This window comes from Myxocyprinus asiaticus, chromosome 31, assembly GCF_019703515.2.
Source record: "Myxocyprinus asiaticus isolate MX2 ecotype Aquarium Trade chromosome 31, UBuf_Myxa_2, whole genome shotgun sequence".
Taxonomy (NCBI): Eukaryota; Metazoa; Chordata; class Actinopteri; order Cypriniformes; family Catostomidae; genus Myxocyprinus; species Myxocyprinus asiaticus.
In genome coordinates this window covers 25,974,595-25,997,843 of record NC_059374.1, presented here as the reverse complement: position 1 = coordinate 25,997,843, position 23,249 = coordinate 25,974,595, and the positions used below count along the sequence as shown (strand labels likewise).

At 37.9% G+C, this 23,249-nt stretch overlaps 1 protein-coding gene across 1 annotated transcript in view; it reads left to right on the top strand.

Annotated features, from left to right (window-relative positions):
- The first annotated feature begins 4,348 nt into the window (after positions 1–4,348).
- The window catches only part of trarg1a (trafficking regulator of GLUT4 (SLC2A4) 1a), a 20,242-nt gene continuing 1,341 nt past the window's right edge, over positions 4,349–23,249 (top strand). Inside the window, exons 1-3 of the mRNA XM_051666150.1 lie at positions 4,349–5,353; positions 18,884–19,010; positions 19,174–23,249. The exon at positions 19,174–23,249 is cut by the window's right edge and continues 1,341 nt beyond it. Of these exons, the coding sequence (XP_051522110.1) occupies positions 4,961–5,353; positions 18,884–19,010; positions 19,174–19,190 (537 nt within the window). The 5' untranslated portion in view covers positions 4,349–4,960 and the 3' untranslated portion in view covers positions 19,191–23,249. The remainder of the gene's footprint in view (positions 5,354–18,883; positions 19,011–19,173) is intronic.

Below are 23,249 nucleotides of genomic sequence, written 5' to 3'. Positions count from 1 at the left end.
GGTGAACAATAAACTGCAGCGACAGAATATAAGCTCCAGCTGAAAGTAAATAAGACAGAAATATATTACTATTGTATGCAACAAATCCTCAAAGTAATAATAATACTCTATCATACTGTATTATAATGAAAAACTGAACAACAATGAATAATTGTTGGGCTATAATAAAAATAAATAACAAAAGATTTCCAAAATGTTAGTATATATGTAGTATATATAGGTAAATATTGCTTTTTTTATCACTGTATTGTCGGGGGGAAAAAATGGAAAATATGCATTCATTATCTTGAACTAGAATTTTATTTCATTAAACATTTTGAATGTACTTGGCTACAACAGCTGATAGGATGAATTGAAAAATATGATTTTAAATCAATTTTATGTCATTTAAGCTAAATGTTTCGAAATGGGGCCCCGGGTTGGTCGGTTGCTTGGGGCCTTAGAAATCGTAAACCCGCCCCTGTTGACTCCCATTAATTTTTAGCTACAGAACTCTACAATTGAATTCTTCCGATTAGAGCTGTAATTGCATTTTTACTAGTAAGAATTCCAATTAGAATCCATTACTTGTAAAAAAAACCAAAAACAAATTAAAGATATGTTTAATTGCAGAGCTATGTTATTGAATTACAGAGTTCTTCCATTACATTCTCTATTCAGTGCCATCTCATTATGGTAATTGCACCTTATGCATATTCATATTCATCTGGATTGTATAAGTTTGCAGGTAGGAAAATGTATATAATTATGTATATAAAATATAATTTATAAGTTTTAGGTTTATAAATAAAATATAAGTTTTTTTTTTAGTGATTCTGATCTTAAATTGAGGACAGAATATTGCTGCAGCTATTTGACCAAAATCAGGATCCTTTGAACCATCTTTAAATATCTGAATCATGGACAAATAGCCTATGCCAAGTTCAGAAACACATAGGTACCACTACATTTTATGAACATATTTCTCTCTTTCCTTAATCTTGTCTAACAACTGGAGGGCAACTTTGGCATTGTAAATAACCATGCTGTATGATTGGGACTGCCATAGGACTGATATCAATCCATGCCAGTCCCATAAACTAAGCTCCTTTTTTTTTTTTTTTGCAGTCCAACCAAAGCTTCTATGAACCATACATATGAGTTTCTGACGTGATATAAATGTCTTTAAACTCGTAGTTGCAGTATTGAAATGTGGATGTTTAAGAAAGCTTTGATTTCTGTCACTTAACAGTTGTGATTTCATTTAAAAAGAACTTTTATTATAGCATATTATTATAATATTATTTATCATTATTATATATATTATCGTATTTTATTTATTACATTTTATTATAACCAGTGTTACTTGGGGTGTTTTATTTGCTCTTAAATATTTTTCAAGAGTAAACAGAGGTGAATTATGGGTAGCTCAGCAAATATTGACGCTGACTACCACCCCTGGACTCGCGAGTTTGAATCCAGGGTGTGCTGAGTGACTCCAGCCAGGTCTCCTAAGCAACCAAATTGGCCCAGTTGTTAGGGAGGGTAGAGTCACATGGGATAACATCCTTGTGGTCATGATTAGTAATTCTTGCTCACAATGGAGCACGTGGTAAGTTGTGCATGGATCGTGGAGAGTAGCATGAGCCTCCACATGCTGGGAGTCTCCACGGTGTCATGCACAACGAGCCACGTGATAAGATGCATGGATTGACTGTCCCAGAAGTGGAGGCAACTGAGACTTGTCCTCCGCGACCCGGATTGAGGTGAATAACCACGCCTCCACGAGGACCTACAAAATAGTGGGAATTGGGCATTCCAAATTGGGGAGAAAATTGTATATATATATATATATATAGTGATTAAATATTATCCTTCAATAATAAAGCACATCTGAGTTGTCATCTTGAAATTACGGTAATTATGTCACTATGTGAATGCAATTGACAAGTTTGCTAAATAAGCATGTTAAAATATTTAATGCTAATATCTAATCATGCTAGTATTACACATGTCCTGCATTTTGAAATGTAGCCTAACTCTAGTGGGATTTGGAAATGGAAATCTATGTAATCGCTTCTATTTTGCATCTAATGAATATGAGATTTACTAGTAAGAATACAATTGCAGAGCTCTGTAATTGGAATTCTTAGTAAAAATTGAATGAGAGAGAGCTCTTATATATATATATTTTTTTTTTTTTTCTTGTAGGGAACAAAATGTAGAGCTCAATAATAGGAATTCACACTAGGAAAAAATGCAATTGCGGAGCTCTGAATTTCAATTGTAGAGCTCTGCAATTGCATTCTTACTAAAAATGTAATGTTCTTACAGAGTGCTCTGAAATTATAATTCTTTCTGGTAAAAAATCAATTGTAGATCTCTGAGTTAGAGCTGTTAGAATTAATGCGTGCGATTAATTAAAAAAGTTTAACACTAAAAAGTTTAACACTTTAATTTTTCTTAAACCTGATTAACGCAGTTACCATTAATACAAAATAGACCAGCATAAACACTTGTTGGGATGGGCAGAACCTTTGTAATGTGTCCGCCCGGAGTCAATACACTGATGCACACTTCATGAGACACACACACACACACACACCAGAGCCCTTTTAGCAAGCTGCGCCTACAAGCTTAGCATAAAATAGCATAACGCGGCGGTCCCATAGACATTCTATTCTATATTCTAACTACATTCACTGTCACTGTCATGCTAGTTGACCATTATGCTCTCTCCTATGATAGAGCCACGGAGGTTCTTATCTCAGTAAATAAAAGAATCCCTGCACACACACACAACAGTGCTTGCGTGATAAAATTATGGAGAAAGGACCTCTTAAAAGCCCAGATGGGACTTGAAATCAAGTATTTTTCAGCAAATGTAAGGCACATTTTAATTACCACAGAAAAGCGTCAAGTCAAGGCTTTTCATGTGGAGTTCAAAGTGGCATTGGCGTTGATGCCCTGACACGAATCATGAACACGGCTACACGATTGCTGTAGGAAAGTGGATAGCCACAGTCTACCGGCAGATTAATATTGTGGAGGATGAGAGTTTAAGAGATTTAATGCCCATTGCAATGAAAATGCAACCTATGTGGGGACTAGTTCTTTCAATTAGTCAACCTCCCAGTTAGACTTTGGGAAACGTTTAATGTTACTTGAATTGGTGCTGTTTTAGTGCATTTCTATCTTTATACAGTGAAAGCTTTGTTTGGAAAATGAAAATAAAGCATTATATTGTTACATTTTCTTTTCTTTTCTTTCCTAATATGGATATAAATGCATTTTGAGAGGAAAATAAGTATATATAGTGTCAAATTTTAGCACTTTCAAAATCTGCGATTAATTGCGATTAACTACAAATTTTAATCGACTGACAGCACTAGTAAAAATGCAAACATAGAGCTCAGTAATTGGAATTCTCACTTGTAGAAAATCTTTTGTAGAGCAATTTAACTGAAATATTACTAGTAAATATGCAATTACTATGAGTAAGGGTGGGAGCATTAAAAGCTAAATCGGCTTGCCATAAGGTTAAATATGAGGAATGCAACACTGATCATTCAGACAACAAGCATCATCCACAATTTATTTATTTTTTTTATCCCCAATTCTCCTTGTGGTGGCGCAGTTACTCACCTCAATCCGGGTCGTGGAGGACAAGTCTCAGTTGCCTCCGCTGCTGAGACAGTCAATCCATGCATTTTATCATGTTGCTTGTTGTGCATGACACTGTGGAGACTCCCAGCATGTGGAGGCTCATGCTACTCTTCGCGATCCACACACAACTTACCATGTGCTCCATTGAGAGCGAGAGCGATTACTAATCGCAACCACGAGGAGGTTACCCCATGTGACTCTACCCTCCCTAGCAACTGGGCCAATTTGGTTGCTTAGGAGACCTGGCTGGTGTCACTCAGCACACCCTGGATTTGAACTTGCGACTCCAGGGGTGGTAGTCAGCGTCAGTACTCGCTAAGCTACCCAGGCCCCCCATCCACTAGTTTTAACTTCACTGTGCTTATTGAGATATTATTATGGTTTTGTATAAATGAACAAAAAACAATGATATCATGTATGCAAGCCTCATTTCATTTTTCAAATAACCTACTTTAATACAGTAAAGTACTGTACAAAGGCTATTTTCTTTCCTCTTTCATTTTCCTTTTCACCTCCTATTTAACTAACTAAAGAATAAACAAATCAACTAAAAAAGAGAAAGTACTGTTTCATGTTTGCCAATGGTGCATCTATTTCTGTAAAATATTTCAAAGAGTTACATTGCTCGTAAAGATACAGGGAGTTATTGCAGCATCCCCCGGGTTGAAGAACATTCAGAAGAGGTCTTGTAGGACCATCACACATGAATAAGAGGCAGATGAGAGATGATGTGCAACTACTTTAACCAGCCATTCTGTCGCTGCAACATTTCAAAAGAAGATTTCTCCACCTGAAAACTGGTTTTTGTACGCCTTTTAAGCTTTTTCGACTAATGCGTCGTGCTTTGTGAGGTAGCCTAATGATGCTGATGGTTGAGTGAATGATTTGCGTCTCTGTGGTTTTACAGTGTGTGGGCAGCGTGCACACTCAAGAGGAGATTTCCTTCCGAGCCGGACTGGAAAAAACTGCGGAACTGAGCCAAATACACCAAACGCGATAAAAAGGAACGGATGGCCGTAGCTATCGAAATGGGAGGATGCTTATGTTGTTTTATCGTTCATTTCACAGTGCCTCTTGACTTTTTAAATTAGTTTGGTAGCAGACTCCAAAGGAAAAATATTTTGAACCTCTTTTATTCGACGACGAGAGTCATATTAATTATCAAAACTAAGCTTTAAGTTTTAGAAATCAAGCTGTTCGACCAGCAGAAAATGATGGGAAATTAACACCGACTGATCACTTTTGAGAATATCTGACATATATGATCAACCTAGGGGAGTTTTTCTTACAGAAATAGTCACTTTGGAATTGCAGAATGGCAATAAACACCGATACGGAGTTTGCGAAATCCAACCTTGGGGAGAGCGGCGGCACGCACCCGACCGAGTCTCACGAGACCGAGAAACTTCTCACGACCACCGAACCCACCGGGGTGAAGACCTCCAGCTCCTTAACCATCAGTGTCGGGGCTGACAAGTCTCTCGATGCCGATCAGAACGGCCACAGTTTGCCTCTGAGATCCGGATCAGCGGGGCAGCTCGGCTCGGCTCCACTCTCCCCATCCCGAGTCAGCCTAAGCCGCACATCATCCACAGGCAATGCCATCCAAGATCAGCAGAAACCAAAGGACTACCTAATACTGGTCATTTTATCCTGCTTTTGTCCAGTGTGGCCGCTGAGCATCGTTGCATTGGTCTATTCAATAATGGTGAGTTGAGAGTGATCAGAGAGTTGCATTTGACATTACTTTGCACTTTTTCATATCCTTAAGGGCTAGGTTACATTCTCCAAAACGGTCCCACATTATAAATATTGCTGCAGCTAAAAGTGCTTTAATCTTTTTCACTTTAATAAACACCGGGTGCCTTCTTGCAAATTGTCCAGGCGCAAGGGCGTAGCAGCCGCAGGGGACATGGGAGTCACGTCCCCCACACTCTTTAAAAAGTTAATTTGATCCCCCGCACTTTTTCAAGCTAAACCTATATCGAGTCCAAATGGTAGATTTGTATACAGTATTCTATGCGTTTTGTTACTTTGGGCTGATTGAGCAACCATCCAGCCAATCACAGGTGAGTTTCATGAGCCAAAACAACTGTTACGTAATAGGACTTAAGTCAGACAGTCTAATCAACGATGCTCCGTTCATTTCTACAAAGTTGCTTTCAACAATTCTCATTTATCCATGTTTTTGATCGGCATTGATGTTGATCTAAATTAATCATTAAAGATAAGGAACAATCAAATGAGTTATCACATATCATTCTTGATTGACAGCATTACATGAAATGCACTGCAGACGGACATTATTTAAACTCATAATTATTATAAGACTATTATTGTTGTCTTTTGATAAGTCATGCTCAGCAGCTCACAAACTTCAGGGAAAATTATACATTTTCTTTGTTCTTATAATGCTTAAAACCTCTACCAAAATCTCTTTGTAGATCTGTAGACATACAAATTTTAAAGGATTAACATTTTCTTTTGATCGTTGATTCAGTGACTAACTCATTCACACAAGACACTCATTTGTTTCCACCTTCTGGCATCACCAGAAATGGTCACTGAATGAATCATTAAATGGATCTGAACAAATTTTGGTGACTGTAGTCAAAACACTCAAGCCTCTTGGATACATTTAAATCTCACAATGCTCAAGCACAGAGTGAAAAATTAAATTGTGCACATGCACAGTTGTCATTATTGTAATTTATTAAATAATTTATTCAGGATCATTGTGTGCTCATTCTTTTATTGTCATGTGTGAAACAGAAGCAAGTGCTCCACAAGATGCCCTTTATTTCTGCAGCTAATTTGGCAAAATCTGCAATTAATTTGCAATACTTGAATCTTTAAAATACTGCAAATAATAAAAGTATATAATATGTATATATTCATATAATACTTATATAAACTGTAATATATTATTACTGCACTATAAGTGTTGGGTCTGTGCAAGCCATCTACTGACAACTGTGTCCCCCCCACTTTTAAATTGACTGCTACGCCCTTGCTCATATGCAAATACGCACTGCATTCCAGAGACACGCCCACAAATCCCTCTGACAAGTGTGATTTACAGCCCAGCATATGCTAGCAGTAAATGGACCTGAGGCTGGCTGCTGGTGATCTATTTGCCAGAAAATTGGTGCAGATTACCTACATTGCATCCGAAGCACCCACACATAAATGGTCATATGGTCATTTAAAGTATTTAATTTAGTTTGAAAGCATTATATTAGAATAAATTTTAGGTTAATCTAGAATTCAAAATTGAGGTTGCTTTGAAGACGCCATGGAAAAATGTATCTAAAGCATGACCAACAGCTATATCAATGCTTTGAATAAACAATTATTTATCCAAAATAATCAATAAACCACATATGCTCATGGTTTCTTGCAAGAACCTGCTTAAATATAAGGTTGCAGTGCCAAATTTGCCCTTATAATAATTAAGATCACAAAAACTACAGTATACCTATAAATGATCCAAACCTATACAATAATAAAAAGGCACTTTTCCATGTTTAGTCGTTTATGAAACATAATGCTAACAAGAATCGTGAAATGTTTTTTTATTTTATTTTTTCAAATTAATGTATTATGTAAGCCTCAGGAGTCACAGGAGTTCATTCTGTGCTGGATGAGTGCACTGTGAGGGTGTATACATGTAGGGCGTGGTGCCATTCATTTGTGTTTTATGAAGGAGTTTAAGAGATTGCATTGAGAGATTGTCCCATATGAGATGACTGGAAAGAAAGTTATGTATAGCAGGACCCTGAAATTCATTGATACAGGCATTTAAATCTTGCTTCTCTAAAAGATGATGACTTTTGTTAGGGGATAACAGTGTGTCTGGCTCTCACACTTTATTATTAATGATGAGTACCTTTGGAGTACCTTTGTTTTCTCTTCTTCTTTCCCCCACTTTGAAGGAATCAGCAGTGTATACACACAGTATGATCATACAACTTTAACCTCTGGAGGATGCAAATAAGACTTTCCAGCATAGTCACAGGAGAGAAGCTTTACACACATAATTTCAGTAAATTTAATAAGGCACTGTCAAATTCAGCCTTAAGTTAAATTTGACCATTTCTGCTCAGAGGTTATTATAGTGTATACAGTGGGACATAAGCCATATTGGAAATTTACTGAAACACAAACTAGAGGACCAAAGTTCCATAAGTGGAAAGGCATCATACAAATGTGAAGAAACAAAGTAATGCACATCTGGGAAGGCCAAGATATCCAAAAGGGATAGTTCACCCAAAACTAAAATTATATCATTTACTCACCTTAATGCCATCCCAGATGTGTATTACTTTGTTTCTTCTGCTGAACACAAACAAAGATTTTTAGAAGAATATCTCAGCTCTGTTGGTCCGATCTAGGCACAATCATGATTTCAAGCTCGATTAACCTTCCTAGAGTTCGACACATGCGCAGAGTACTAGATGGCGCTATAGGAAGTGTAATCGGGTTTAAAATTACAGTATGATCACCCAGGAGACTGCTCTCAAGATTACAAAAATGAGTTACATTTTGGTCTGTTCTAACCCACAATCAACTGGATCCCATCAGAAGTCTTATGAATTACTTTTATGCTGCCTTTATCTCAGTTTTAAAGCTTTTGGTAGGTTCTTTTTTTTTTTTATTTTATTCCCTTTTCTCTGCAATTTTGGAATGCCCAATTCCCACTGCTTACTAGGTCCTTGTGGTAGCGCGGTTACTCACCTCAATCCGGGTGGTGGAGGACAAGTTTCAGTTGCCTCCGCTTCTGAGACCATCAATCCACGCATCTTGTCACGTGGCTCGCTGTGCATGACATCGCGGAGACTCACAGCATGTGGAGGCTCATGCTATACGCCGCGATCCACGTACAAATATCACACGCCCCATTGAGAGCGAGAACCACTTAATCGTGACCATGAGGTGGTTACCCCATGTGACTCTACCCTCCCTAGCAACCGAGCCAATTTGGTTGCTTAGGAGACCTGGCTGGAGTCACTCAGCACACCCTGGATTCTAACTCGCGACTCCAGGGGTGGTAGTCAGCGTCAATACTCGCTGAGCTACCCAGGCCCCCCGCTTTTGGAGTTCTGATCACCATTCACTTTTATTGTATGGACATGATATATTCTTCTAGAGCTGAGATATTCTCCTAAAAATCTTTGTTTGTGTGCAGGAAAAGAACGAAAGTCATCCACATCTGGGATGGTATGAGGGTGAGTAAATGATGATAGAATTTTCAATTTTGGGTGAACTATCCCTTTAATGCACTCCCCACACTTGACTGGGATCTGACTTCATGCAATTTGCAGTGCCTGTGTGTTAAAAAAAACAGAGTCCTGAATTCCTCATTAACCTGATCTAGGTCAAGAAGAGTTCATAAGAACGCAGAGAGTTTTTCATTGAAAGCTGTGTGTGCATTGTACCAATATTCTGCTTCAAACACCCGTACTCCTATCCACACTTATGCAAATATCTGCTGCCCACCTCGTCTGTCCACACAAATTCAAATAACTCTTCCTTCCCTAGCAAAAAAGTGGTATCAGCAACCAGAGCTGGCTGCCAGTTCAACAGAGGGAAAGACACGGCAAATTAGAATATGTGATCATTCTCTATAGCACACTCAATCAAATGTTTGCCCCCATGCCATCGCCAAGTAATGTATCTGTTACATACATTCTAATCTTTGCACCACAGCGGGAAAAGAAACCATAACCATGCCAACTAGCCCAGACCTTTCGCAACGAGAACCATTCGGCCCGATGGTGGAAAAGAGGCTTAGGTGTCTCGAGACATGTTTTAAAAGTTTAAGTTCTTTTAACGTGACACAGCGTCTTAAAACGCAGAGCTCCTGCATGGGACACTGAGAAAAGCACAACAATGACCTCCATCTAGCACATGTTTACACAGAAAAACAATTAAAAAACAGCACACAAAAAATGCGTTCGGTGTGAACAGCCCCTTACTTATGAGTTACCTCCCAAACCTGATGAACACCAAAATATGTAATATACATATAAGGGCAGACAAAGCAGTGAATAAAACACTACAGGTACAGGTACTCTATATACAATATACTGTGCACACACATACAAACTAATGATAAAACAAGACACAGGTCAAATGCCTTAGACACAATGGGCCTTTATCCAAGAAACGCCAGCAGAATAAATCCATTTTTAAGTAAAGTGTTGCACTGAATTGAATGAAGAATGCTTTTATAAACTATTTAAACAGAAATCCATTCCGCTTGTTTATTATGAATAAAGCCCACTGAAACTTTGCGAACTCCATCGGTTGCTATAGGGGACTGACATCTTTGGAAATGCTGCAAAAATAGCTTTTTTAGTTATAATTAGTTATAATTTTCTTAACTTTAAGGGGTTGTCAGGGGCCTGGGTAGCTCAGCGAGAATTGACGCTGACTACCACCCCTGGAGTCGCGAGTTCGAATCCATTGTATGCTGAGTGACACCAGCCAGGTCTCCTGAGCAATCAAATTGGCCCGGTTGCTAGGGAAGGTAGAGATACATGGGGTAACCTCCTCGTGGTCATGATTAGTGGTTCTCGCTCTCAGTGGGGCACATGGTAAGTTGTGCGTGGATTGCGGAGAGTAGCATGAGCCTCCACATGCGAAGTCTCCGTGGTGTCATGCACAAAGAATCACGTGATAAGATGCGCAGATTGACAGTCTCAGAAGCGGAGGCAATTGAGACTTGTCCTCTGCCACCCAGATTGACAGTCTCAGAAGCGGAGGCAACTGATACTTGTCCTCCACCACCCGGATTGAGGTGAGTAACCACGACACCACGAGGACCTACTAAGTAGTGGGAATTGGGCATTCCAAACTGGGAGAAAAGGGGATATTAAAAAAAAAACTGCAACTTGCAACCAACTGCTGAGCTGTTCCTCTCAACTGAGACCTTAGTCTAGAAAGCAATATTAACCAAAATCATGTTACCAAGGTGTTGTAGGTACACTCTTATAGCTCTGCGATCAATGAGCTTACAGAGGCAATACAGTGGTTGAATAAGATGTTCTTGTAAGCTGAAGCTCATGGAAGCAGAAAACAGTCCGTTGTTAGGAGTGATACGATTTTATTGGACTGAGCGATTTCACAGTGCAATGGGAGGGCAAGTAAGGCAGTAACAACTGCACAATTGACAGGTTCTGTGGTTGAAATACTGAAAGGTTTCGTGTAAGGTAATACATATTACAGGTTACACTATAACAAGAATTTGAGACTACAGTGGGCCGCCATTTTTTGCACCAAGAGTTTCAAAACCTCCGCCCTAATATAGAATAGCATGGAAATATTGATGTATTAAGCAGCTTGTTGCTTGTCTCAAACAAGAGTTATAATGTAATATAGTGTCATCATGTTCTCAGTGCTGAGTGAAATATCACATTATGAAAGCAAACAGTCAGTGAGATCATGTTTCCACTGCACCTGCTCATACACTGACAACAGACACTTTCAATGGGCTTACTAGATACACCAGAAAACCCAGGACTCATATTTTTAATCAGGGCATGTACATGTGATTTTGTTTAGTGATGCACCAATACAAAATTTGTGTGCCGATACCGATATCCAGTTATTTAGAACAACATCTGCCGATACAGATACAGATAGTTTGGTGGTTCTGCTTATTTTATGCTACATTGTTTTAAATCACTGATAATTAATTACACAACTTCGATTGAAATTTAAATAATAACTTTATTCTCTATGTCTCTACATGTTTTACATGTTTCAGAGTAACTGGTCTCTATTATAAACAAAACTATGAAATAAAAAGCACATTTTTAACTCACATTAATTGAATTCTTAGTTTATTATGTTTTTAGTTAAGTTTAAACTGTAGTTCCACCTCGAAATTCTGGCAGTGCAAAGCTTCCTAATTGGAACTCTGCTGTCATTGTCATCCAATTTAAAGTAATTCCACACAAGAGACATTTTTTTTTCACACACAGCATGAGTTGTAGGCTAATGTTCCGATATGTTTTTTCCACCCCTTTTGACAGGAAATAATCGGCCCTGATTATTGGCAGTTTCAGAACAATCAGCCGATGTCTGATAGTGCAGATAATTGCTTTTATCGGCCAATACAATGTTTGACCGATACATCACTAGTTTCATCTCTAGTTGCAACCTAGTCTCATAGAATGAACATTACTATAACAGTATTTTTGCTGCAGTTTCCTGGTTAAATCAACACAAGAGGTGCTACAACAACTGTGCGTTTTATTAACTTTCACACAAATCACAAGTACAACTGCTGATTATGACTTTATAAACACTTATTTTTCGCTCTGTTACTCTCACACTGCTATGTTAAGATATCAAAACATCTTTACTACACCGAATAATCTGAAAAACTATCAATTTTAATGCTTGAATGACAGACCTTAATTGTACACACTTATTCCAATGTGATTAGCTTCCTAGGTTGCTCACCTCATAGAGTGTTGGACTTTGGACTCTGAAGACCAGTCAAGCACGCAAGCTGACACGTGAGATGAAAGTATCATGGAATCGACATGAGAAAATTTGCTTTTCATGTCGTATTTCATTTTACAACACTTTCGGTTAGGCTTAGGTTTTAGGTTTAGGGTAAGGATGTCTGTTTTGTTCACCTCTCATTTGCTTTTTTTAAAACACTATTGGTTAGGTTTAGGTTAAAGTTTTAGGTTAAGGATGTATGTTTTACTCATTAATACCCTGACTAATATTTACCTTTACTAATATTTACATTTCACTCTCTTTTTGGTACCCCCCACTGGACAGCAGCTCAACGTGTAATGAAGCATGTAATTTAGTTTTGCAAACATATTGACACATTCATATAATGTTCATAAGAATAGTCGGTCTAGTTTTGTTTCTTATGGGCTGTTCAGACTGAACTCGTTCTAGCATTACACTAGGTTAAGTTAAAAATCTTTTAACTTGACATGGCATCTTAAAACGTGGTACTTATCAAGATCTGTGTCAGCTCTACATCATGAGGATGTAAGGGAGGTGGAAGCCTCGGCTTCCCCAGCACTTAGAGGATTCACGGCAGGGGATTTCTCTCTGGAGCAGATGTGAGACGAGACCCTTCAGCATGCCTTTGATCAAGTGAAAGTGATTGATGGTCAACGCCTCCGGCCGGACATTTCACTCACATATTTTTCAGTTATCAAGGATCGGTTGTACAGAATGATACAACCCAACTGTTAATACCGTGGAGCCGTGGGGAAATGTTATTCCAGACGGCTCATTATAATCCGATGGGGGGGTCACTTAGGGCAGGAAAAGACACTGAACTGTCTAATAGCCTGATTCTACTGACTGGGCATTCGCGGGGATGTTCGCAGGTGGTATGTGGCATGCTGTGAATGTCAGGTGGTGAATCTGCCGGCCACTACAAGTGCACCATTGCGCCACCTTCCATTAATCGAGGTCCCCTTCGAAAGACTTGGTATGGACCTCATTGGGCCATTAGAGTGGACGGCACATGGACATCGCTTTGTATTGGTTCTGGTGGACTGTGCAATGCGATAGGGTGGGAGCAGTACTATCCCAGATGGGGGAAGGGGTGGAGCGCCCTGTACTGTACATTAGTTGAAAGCTTTCACTGAGATAGAGTAGGTACAGCACAGTCGAGAAGGAGTGTTTGGCCATCAAGTGGGCAGTCCTCACCCTCTGGTACAAGTGTTGGGACATGCTTCCCCTTCTGTTCGGATCACACCCCGCTCCACTGGCTCCATTGCATGAAGGATACCAATGAGCGGATCACCTGTTGGTATCTAGCTCTCCAGCCTTTTAAGTTTGAGCTGGTTCATAGGCCGGGGGTGCAGATGGCTGTGCCGGATTTCCTTTATAAAAATGGGGGGTGGGGGGGGGGTGGGGAGAGATAAGTCACAAGCCGGATGGCTCCCTGGCCTGAGTCGGGCAATGGAGGTATGTGGTGATGTGGCCGTGGCCGAGCAACGACTGTGGAGAGCGAGGCCGGGAGAGGAAGAACGGTAAGGAAATCACCTCTACCAGCTGTTTTGTGTTGCAGTGAGAGCTGGAGAGGGATAAATGGGCAGTCCAAACCACCGGAGGGGAGAGAGACGCATGCAGCCGTATTCATGTGTGCATTCATTTATGCTATGCTGAAAAGCAAACCATGTTGGTATACTGTAAAGTATTAAAAATAAAGATTTACGTTGGATTGTTTGCCCGGCTCCCGCTTCCTCATTCACAAGAAAGCCAGAGAACTGTCACATACACCATTGTGCAGGCTTTCTACAGTTATCCTCACAGTCAATTCTCCCTGGCCACTAGTGTGGCTGTTTATAATTAATGGCTCATGCTTGTGAGGGAACACTAAGAGCTCCTGTGTGTGTTTATGTGAAATGGAATGAGGCAGAGAGAGTGAGGAGAAAGGTGGGTTGTCAAATATCTCAAATGACCCACACAAACGGCCCAGAAGAATTGGCAAAGATTTTCCAGTTCATAAGAAAATGATTACGGTCAAAACCTCTTGAGAAATCAATGCTATCCATTTGCTATGTCATACAACCACACACCCCCTACTCGGAAAAGCCACACACTCTGACCATTAGAATCCACTGCAGTTTCTGAGTATCCTCCAAACCGCAGTCAAGCAACATGGACCTCAAATCACAAAGAGCCGGAAGCCATTTGTATAGATATATAACACAGCATTGCAGCTTCACTACGTCACAGATTGAACCATTCCCTTTGGAGATACACTGCACCATCATCCTGCTAAATTAAAGTAGGTGAGAACTAAAAAACAAGAGAGGCAGATGGCATTTTACTACTGTATACAGTATTAAGACTTACACTGATTGAAAGCGCTGATACGGCTTTTCACAGTGATTAGACTTGGGGATCAATAATGTTGTGCTGCTCCAGCCACATTTTATACCCCTGCTAAAATGTCAGAGCAGAGTCTGCAGTATTTGAACTGAGCAAGTCTGGGTAGGATAGCAGAGACGGAAAGGTACAGGTCATGGCTTAAATAGCAGATTGGTGATGGGGCAGTGTTTGTGTCCCTTATTTGAGCAAAGGGCTGTTCAAGAGATACAGTGGCCCTCCAAAAGTACTTTGGACAGTAAAACAACACTTAAAAAATGTACAAATGTTATTAGATAACGAAATATCAAACCAAGTGGTATTTATTTTAAAGAAAGACAGCACAAGCACACCTTAAGCAAGCATTTCACAAAAAAGTTTGTATACACTGTTTTTGTATTTGGATACTTTCAGGTTCTCAATCCAAGTGGAATATTTCCATACTTAATGTGATGAATGTGGTTACTCTGCTTGGACACTTTGAGGGGAACTGACTTTGTATATCCACTAAAAATTACACTTAGCACCAGTTGGTTTCAATTAGTTGCTAAAAAAGTGAAGTGTGGCGAAAGTGTCAAAATAATTGCGACCAATTTGGGCCCATAATTTGTGGCCACTGTACACTACTGCATACTAGATCAATGCAGCATACTAAGAATCTTCTTGTGGGGAACCATTGTGCAAACAGAGCCTCCCTTTGGGTGATGGAAAATTGTGTGTGTATGTGTGTGCAATTGGGGGAAGCTCCTCAGTTTCACCAACAACACGAGTGTGATAGAGCAGTAATCCTATCCGCTGTTGTCCTAACCTCTGCGCTGAGTAAAAGTATCTACAGCACTGAAGACATTATTAACAGTAATATTTCTTTGTTTTTTGGTATGCATTCTGTTTGGGTGAATGTGAAGGCAGCTGTGTTTAGTAGTCTCTGTTTCACATTATTTAAATAAAAAGCCACAATGTGTTTTGCTATTTTACTAATGCCAATTTGCCATTTATTCTGTTTCTTCAGCATTTTCAGCAAGATCCAAATGAGATACAGTGGTTAAAAGCTGTGTGTCTTAGTGTGTCATGGATCATCACCCGTTTCCCAAACAAGTACACAGATTACTGATTATGAAGTAGAATTCAAGTGAATTGTTATGGCTGGCTGTCAAGTTCCAAGGTGCTGAATTTGAAAAAAGAAATTCACCAATATCTCCAGAATTTGTCTCCAAAATATAAAAACAGTGTGAAGATACTGCCAAAAATTAAAAAGTGTGAAACCTACTGCAGGGTCACATATATCTTGTGAAATTAACATGATTGTTTTAAAAAAATAACGTTTTGAGAAAAGTCTACAATTAGTTAGCTATGCTTATAAAAGTAGACTCCCAATATCAGTAGTGTGAAGAGGCCTATTTCATGCACAGACTGTGGAGTATCATTTTAAAAGGTGATTTTTTACTAAAACTTGGATATATTATAGTGTACACTGATAGCAATACTTTTAAAGCACTTATTAATCTTAGTTACATTTTAATATATAATAATACATTTTGAATATTCAAAGTTGTATACATTATCATTACTTAACCTTGTGCAACATGCGTGGACATTGTATTTTAGCCACGCTATATGCAACACATACTTTAATTTCATTTTATCCGGCTGATCTCAGTTCAGGAGACTCTGGATTGTCAGTAAAGGGTTAAACGTTCGACGTACGATGAGTCATATGACAAAACAACATGGCGCCAGTCACAGCTTTGGGAGAAACGCCAACAAAACTACATCTGGTAAGAAACCCAATTAAGTTTTTACATTGAAACCTGTTTGTGTCAAAATATTAGAGTCTCTAATTTCATCCCATAGGCCATTTAAAAAATAAGAGCGACTTATCGCAAAACGCCATGCTGCTAAACACAATTTACACTAATGCGTACAATAGCACAAGGTTTAAATCCTATATATACTGTGTATTTTCACGTTGAGACAATTATTATAATTTTTTTTTTTTACTTTCAGAGGCTTTATATGGAGATGAAAATACAGTGAATTTAGAACTAGTGCAGACAGACAGCACACTGGAGGTTAAGTCATTCACTAAATAGGAAGTAAGGGAGCATCCTATAGCTTTCCTATGAAGCCAAGGTGCATTCAATCCAAATTTCCTATCAATATCAAAAGCTCAGTCTCAGGCTGCAGATGATGTTTGAACCACTCAACATGGTTGGTAGACATGGGACAATGGTAATCAGTACTTAGATTCAGAATTTATAATGTATCATTTTATTTTAACATGTTTGGCAGTAATTGGACGATGCTGGCCATTACTTGTATCAGAATTAATGATGCTAATTTCTGATAGGTAAAATGCTTCAGCACTGGCTATCACTTGTTTGTTTGACAGAGCAAAGAGAGAACATTGAGATTTTGTTGCCAAAGAAAAATGTTTGTTAAATGAACATTAACTAAGATAGATAAATGCCTGTAAAAATAATGCTAATTGTAAGTTCATGATACCTAATGCATTAACTAATGTTAACAAATAGAACCATATTGTAAAGTGTCACCAATGATGTTTATGTTGCATGTAACGGTCATCTTAAAGAAAGACGAGCAGAACAAATTTTGGTCTAAATTGTTTGAAAAAAATATTCATTTTAGTGATAGATAACAATGCTTTTGGGAAATGTGCTGCAAAGATTGTGAAACTTATGTGCTACTAAATTATTACTGAGTGCTTCGAGAAACCCAAACAATGTTATTCAGAACCTTGGACAGCGCCACCACAATCAATGGAAGTTTGTTGCTACTGAGACATATGAGGATACTGCCAGAGATATGAGTATATTGTGAGATTATGTCACATTTTAAGAGGAAAAACCACAGTGAAGTGAAGGAGAATGGAATTAGCATTTGAGTGTGGGGAGATTGGTTGGCCACTGTGTGTCAGAGGCTTTTTCCTGCAGGATCTATTGCTCGGTATTGATTACTTTAATGCAGTTGACTGGTGAGGCCCTCTCTAGGGTACACTGACAGTCTAATGGGTGGCTATGGCATAGGGCTTCACTAATAAGGAAACATGGTTATCAGCTCACCACACCTTGTATCCAAATCGCTTGGACAAGTCACTGTCTAACCTATGACCTCTACTTTTGCTTCCTTGCTTTCTTACATCTGGATTTTGACCACTAGCTAACATTTTATTAAATCGCACTGAAAAGGTGTGCTTCCTATGATGAGTGTTTTGTGAGATATGGGGTCTAGTGACCTGCGTCTCTGTCTCCTGCCTACATAGGCAGCTGTCTTATGGCAGCATCCTTATTGAAATAGAGCCTCATAAGAGAGTGATTTGGAACGCTCTGCATAGGCGGCAATTTTCGTGACAGCACTAATTCTAAGCAAAATTTTTGTGCCGACACATAGCGCAAGTGGCCGTGGGTGGGAGTGTGTGCACTAACTGTGTATGTGCTGGTGTATTGTATAGTAATGAATTGGTGTAAAGCACAATTTGCTATTTTTCTGACAAAATGTTTGACGTGTAATTTTAATTTTTTTGGTTTCATATTTATTGACTGACTGATTGAAGTGAAGTGCGTTCCGATACAAACACTTTTAATGTAAGCCATGATTTTTGTGTCAGCAGATGAAAATGATTAATAATACATACATTCTCTATAATTTAACGAAGGCTACATCCATTTCCTGAACCACATTTTTCATGTGTAAAAGGAGCGTCACATTTAACAAGGATGCAGTTAATGCACAAAATGATGTAAGTCGGTATTTCTATTTTTCTAATTCATTGCATACATTCCATTTACACTACCAACTTCTTGTGAATATGATGTCTTATTTTATGTCGCTGGTGCTTGACAGGGAATGGACTATATACTAGGATGCAGACAGAGAAGAACCTCAGATTTAAATTGCACTTGACCCTGATTAGCACCTTGCACGCATAATTTCACCAAACCCACTTGGGCCTAGACTTGGTGAATGCTTGCATGATAATACCAAAACTTTATGGCAATGCCCACTGACTTTGCGCTTATAACTTAAATTAGGGCCCTTAGTGTTTTTATTAGGTTTCAATTGGCATTTATTTTAAACAGACAGCACAAGCACTTTTTCGAGCAAAATATTTCACAAAAAAAAAGTTTGTAAGGTTTCAAATGATAAAAACAGATATACTGTTAGAAAGAATTAAGACACTTTCTGGTTGTCAAACTTGAACATAAGGGTTACTGACTTCATCAATCCACTTTAAATTACTTGGGACCAGTTAAATGTCATTGCAAAAATAGCTGAGTGGTTTACATTGATCTTTACCTGTCATTAAATGTTTTTTTTTTTATTTTGATATATTATTATTATTTTTGTCTTGCTACAGTCCAGAAACAGTCTACAGCAGGGGGATGTGGATGGTGCAAGGCGCCTGGGACGTTTGGCTCGGCTGCTCAGCTGTGTGTCTATCATTCTGGGCCTCCTGGTAATCATAATCTACGTGGTGGTTGCAGGTATCCCTAATGTTGAATTACAAACCTCTAATGAATGTGTCATCTAGCCAATATTAAACGAGATAGAAATAGTTTGATAAGTTGCATACTGTTTTTATGAAAGCCACAAGCTCAGCTTGCAAGAAACAGGACTGATTCTTCTTTTAATCTGTTCTATCCTCAGTAACTGGAAAACAATAAGGATGAGAAACATGCATCTACAGCACTGCAAAAACTCACCCATTAAGTACTTAAAATAAGAAAATAATGCCTCAGAAGTAAAAAAAAAAAAAAAAAGGAGGGCTAAAGTGAATAAATTAGATCCAAATAAATAATAATTATGCATGTAGTAGGTTAGCATGCACAATGAAAAGGAAAACAAAAATCCCATATGTTACAAAGAACAGTGATGGCTTGCATTATGTAAATGAGACACATTGCTGTTTCGGCAAGAACTCGCTTGAGGATGACATAAAGGAAAAGGGGACGTTTCTGCAAAGATGGCTTTAGCAGAATCTTTGAAAACACGAAGACGCCCAGCAAGCTGCATTTTAACCTTATGTTACTCCTGGTTGATCTTGCATTTAAAAATTATGCAGATATATTTGCAATATAACTACTGATCTATGTTTTATAAAAATATTTATATGTGGAGTTTAAGGTATGGGAATAACCTGTGGTTGACAGGACTGTTGGACAAAGACCTTGTCAGACCTGGAAATGGAAATGGGGAATGAAGAAACTTGGTTGTTTTTTGTTTATTTATTTTGTATATTCTGATCATAAAAAGTGACCAAAATGACCACTTGCATGCCTGATCTTGTATGTGAATAGTCAACTATAAGCATTTTTCGTTACTATATATTTTTTATTTTTTATAAGAAACTCTGAGAGTAGTGGATGTTTAAAGATCGGAATGTACATGATTGTCCAGTGTGTGTCCAATGCAAATCTTGCCATATTCTCTCAGTGGTAAAAAAAAATCATTGAGAGATTTTCCTTAGCCTCCAGGTACTAGTATAGTTTCCCCTCAGAGAGGTAAGACTGTAATGTTACGCATGCCAGCCCTCTGTTTCCTGACAGAACTACTGGAGCATGGACATTCATCTAGAGGCATGCAAAGGCCAGCACCATTTTACCCTCTGTGCCAAGACCTTTATATCGGTATGCTAAACGAATCACAGGACTATTCACCTTTGGTCCAGGATAGAATGCCAATCTCTCCAGAGTCATAAGACTTTCCTACTTAACCCTTATAAATATGAGATATATATCAACATATTTATAGAAATATTTAGGCATGCCGTGGGTGGACAATACAACACTTTTCTATCTTCACCTAGAATGAGCTTGTGTGTAAGGGACTTTGCTTTAATATGACACATTTGATAGTGTTTGTTGCATCTCTGTGATTACTGATCTATAACTGACATGCTGATATCAATAAGACAACATAGTCAATATTGCAACAATTAAATAGGAGTCTGAAAAACTGAGCTACAGGGGCCATATTACAGAAACATTTGAACTCTCCTATATTACCTACCTTGAACTTGTCAAATGTTCAATTAAAGGAATCTTCCGGGTTCAATACAAGTCAAGCTCAATCAACAGCATCTTAGCATGTTTATTACCACAAATAATTATTTCTACTTGTCCCTTGTTTCAAATAAATAAAAAAATTAAAAAATGCGGTTACAGTAAGGCACTTAAAATGGAAGTGAATAGGGCCAGTTCACCGTCAAAAGTATAGCAACAAAACGTGAAGTTTATATGCGTCAACATGATTTTAGTACAAAAAAAAAAAAAAGGTTTGAAAAAGGTTGTTCAATTTACTTATTTAAAATTATCTAAAGCAACACAATTCTAGAACATTGAATTTCATTGTGTTCTGTCCAATTAAATGTTTACTTAATCCATTTGAGTTTGGACTATATGAATACTTTTTGTAGCATTGATGAAACTGGGCAGGGGATTTCCATTTTTTTGCATGGGACTGGATGGGGAGAACAAATGTTGAAATAAAGTGTTATTTTATGCATTTTTGAGCAAGATGAGAATAGGAGGAGATTTGTTAATGTTTAATGTTGTTATATTGGTATTTAAAAAGAGTGTCTGTTAAGCTAGAGTTTTGGGGGTTACCATTGTGGTGAAGATTGGCGATTGTGCTCAGGTTGAGGATGGACTTTCACTTTCAAGTGATGTTTGATTCGAGTGCTGCTTGGCTTTATAAGCAGGTGCAAACAAATTGTCAGTGCAACAGTTTCACTGTCCTTACACTTGGTTACCTGTCTTAAACTAATGATTAATCAAATAAATTAAGTTGGACCAACATAAGAAATTTAAATTAAACATTAGTAAATTAAGTCTGACAAACCTAATAAAGTTGAGTGAAAACTACTATAGTACATTGATTTGACCTAATCCAACTAAATTATGTTGGCTAAATTCATCTGAATCAAAGAAAATAAATTGCTTGTAAAAACTCTTAAATTCAGTTAAGGGTAATGACTTAATTTCTTTAGTGTGTGATAAAATCAGAGATTTACCGCTGTTAATGCATTTACCAGATTACAAGGTTTACCAACATTATGTTGTCATGACAGCTAAGTTGTAATATTGGATATACAGTAAATTTACCCAGACAAGGTTAGTGATTTTATCACACTAAAATCATGTTAACACGTATAATGTATTGTAAGTGCCGTACTGTAACTGCGATTTTTTCTTTTTTAAATAAACGAGGGACGAGTCAAAATAATTTTTTGGGTAATTAACATTATGTCAGAAATGCTGTCAATTGAGCTTAACTTGTCCTGAACCAGGAACATTTCTTTAAAACAAGAAGTTCTTTCCTATTAGTTCAGTTGGGTGACTAATGAAATACAAACGCAACAGGAATCTAATTCTTTCCAGAGCAGAGTCTACTGATTTGCTTCATAAGTATTTTACTGCCCTGTCATTTCAAAGCACTTTATTACAGTTTCCATCAATATTCTGATGATGGTAAGCATCAGTCTCATATCTTATCAATATTTTTGTTTACCGCAACTTTGGTGTTAAATGTTGTTAAAGTAGCTATGCATCCTAAACTTTCTGTGTTTTGCATATCTTGCCATATATAGAATTTTAGCACATAAACACTTAAAGGAACACCCAGAAATGAAAACTGTCATCATTTGTTCACCCTAATGTTGTTCCAAACTTCATGGAGCACAAAAGCAGATGTTGGGCATTATGTCAGTCTTAGTCACCAATCACTTACATTGTTTGGAAAAATATGCTATTCTAAAAGCAAATGGTGACTGATACTATCATACTGCCTAACATCTCCTTTTATGTTCCATGTAAGTCATACGGGTTTGAAACAACATAAGGGTGAATAAATGATGACCAAATTTTTATTTTCGGGTGAACTATCCCTTTAAGATGGTCATATAAATGTTTGTTTGTTTGTTTTTTTAAAGCAGAACATATTCAGCTGTTCTTAATTCAGTTTTATTAATCTTGGCTAATGTTTTTATATCAGATGCTTTTCTTCTGTTATTGCACTTTTGTTCACTAACCAGTTATGTCATAATAACCTTTATGCCAATATGAATGAGATGCAAAATGCTGCTATGTGTCTTTTAAAACTGTGATTTATTATGTACACATTTTGGAACCTTGTTTCACTTGTACATCGATGTTTTTCATAGTTATTGTGTACCTTTGCAAGTGTGAAATAAACATTAAAGTGCATAGTCCACAATTTGCTTTCAATTATTGGTCTTTCTTGGTGGAGGTAATACCATATTAGCAACAAAGGGAAAAGTGAAGTCAATCATACAAAGAAACACAGGAAGACAACACCTTATTCTTTCTCTTGTAAAGCCTTCCTGCCTATACCACATATACACAAGCTTCATGCTGTTGTAAATAATGCATGGCTAAGGAAATGGCACAAGATCTACAGAGTGATTTTACACTTCCCTGGTTCTCTGATCTCTAAGTATGGCCTTTTGCCCAGCTATACTCCAGCACTCTGCACTAACTGCACTCACACAGTGACATAAAGTGTTTATTGTATGCACAAATCATGAGCTTGAATGAGACTAAAGTGTTATTATTAGTTATTTAGAATCGGGCTTTGAAATTGATTTTCTAGCAGGAAGAAGAAACCAAGCAAGGGATAATGTACAGTCAGCCGGTAAACCCCAGCAAGGTGATCAGTCTGAAGGGGTTTATTTTGTGGGTAACACTTTACAATAAGGTTTCATT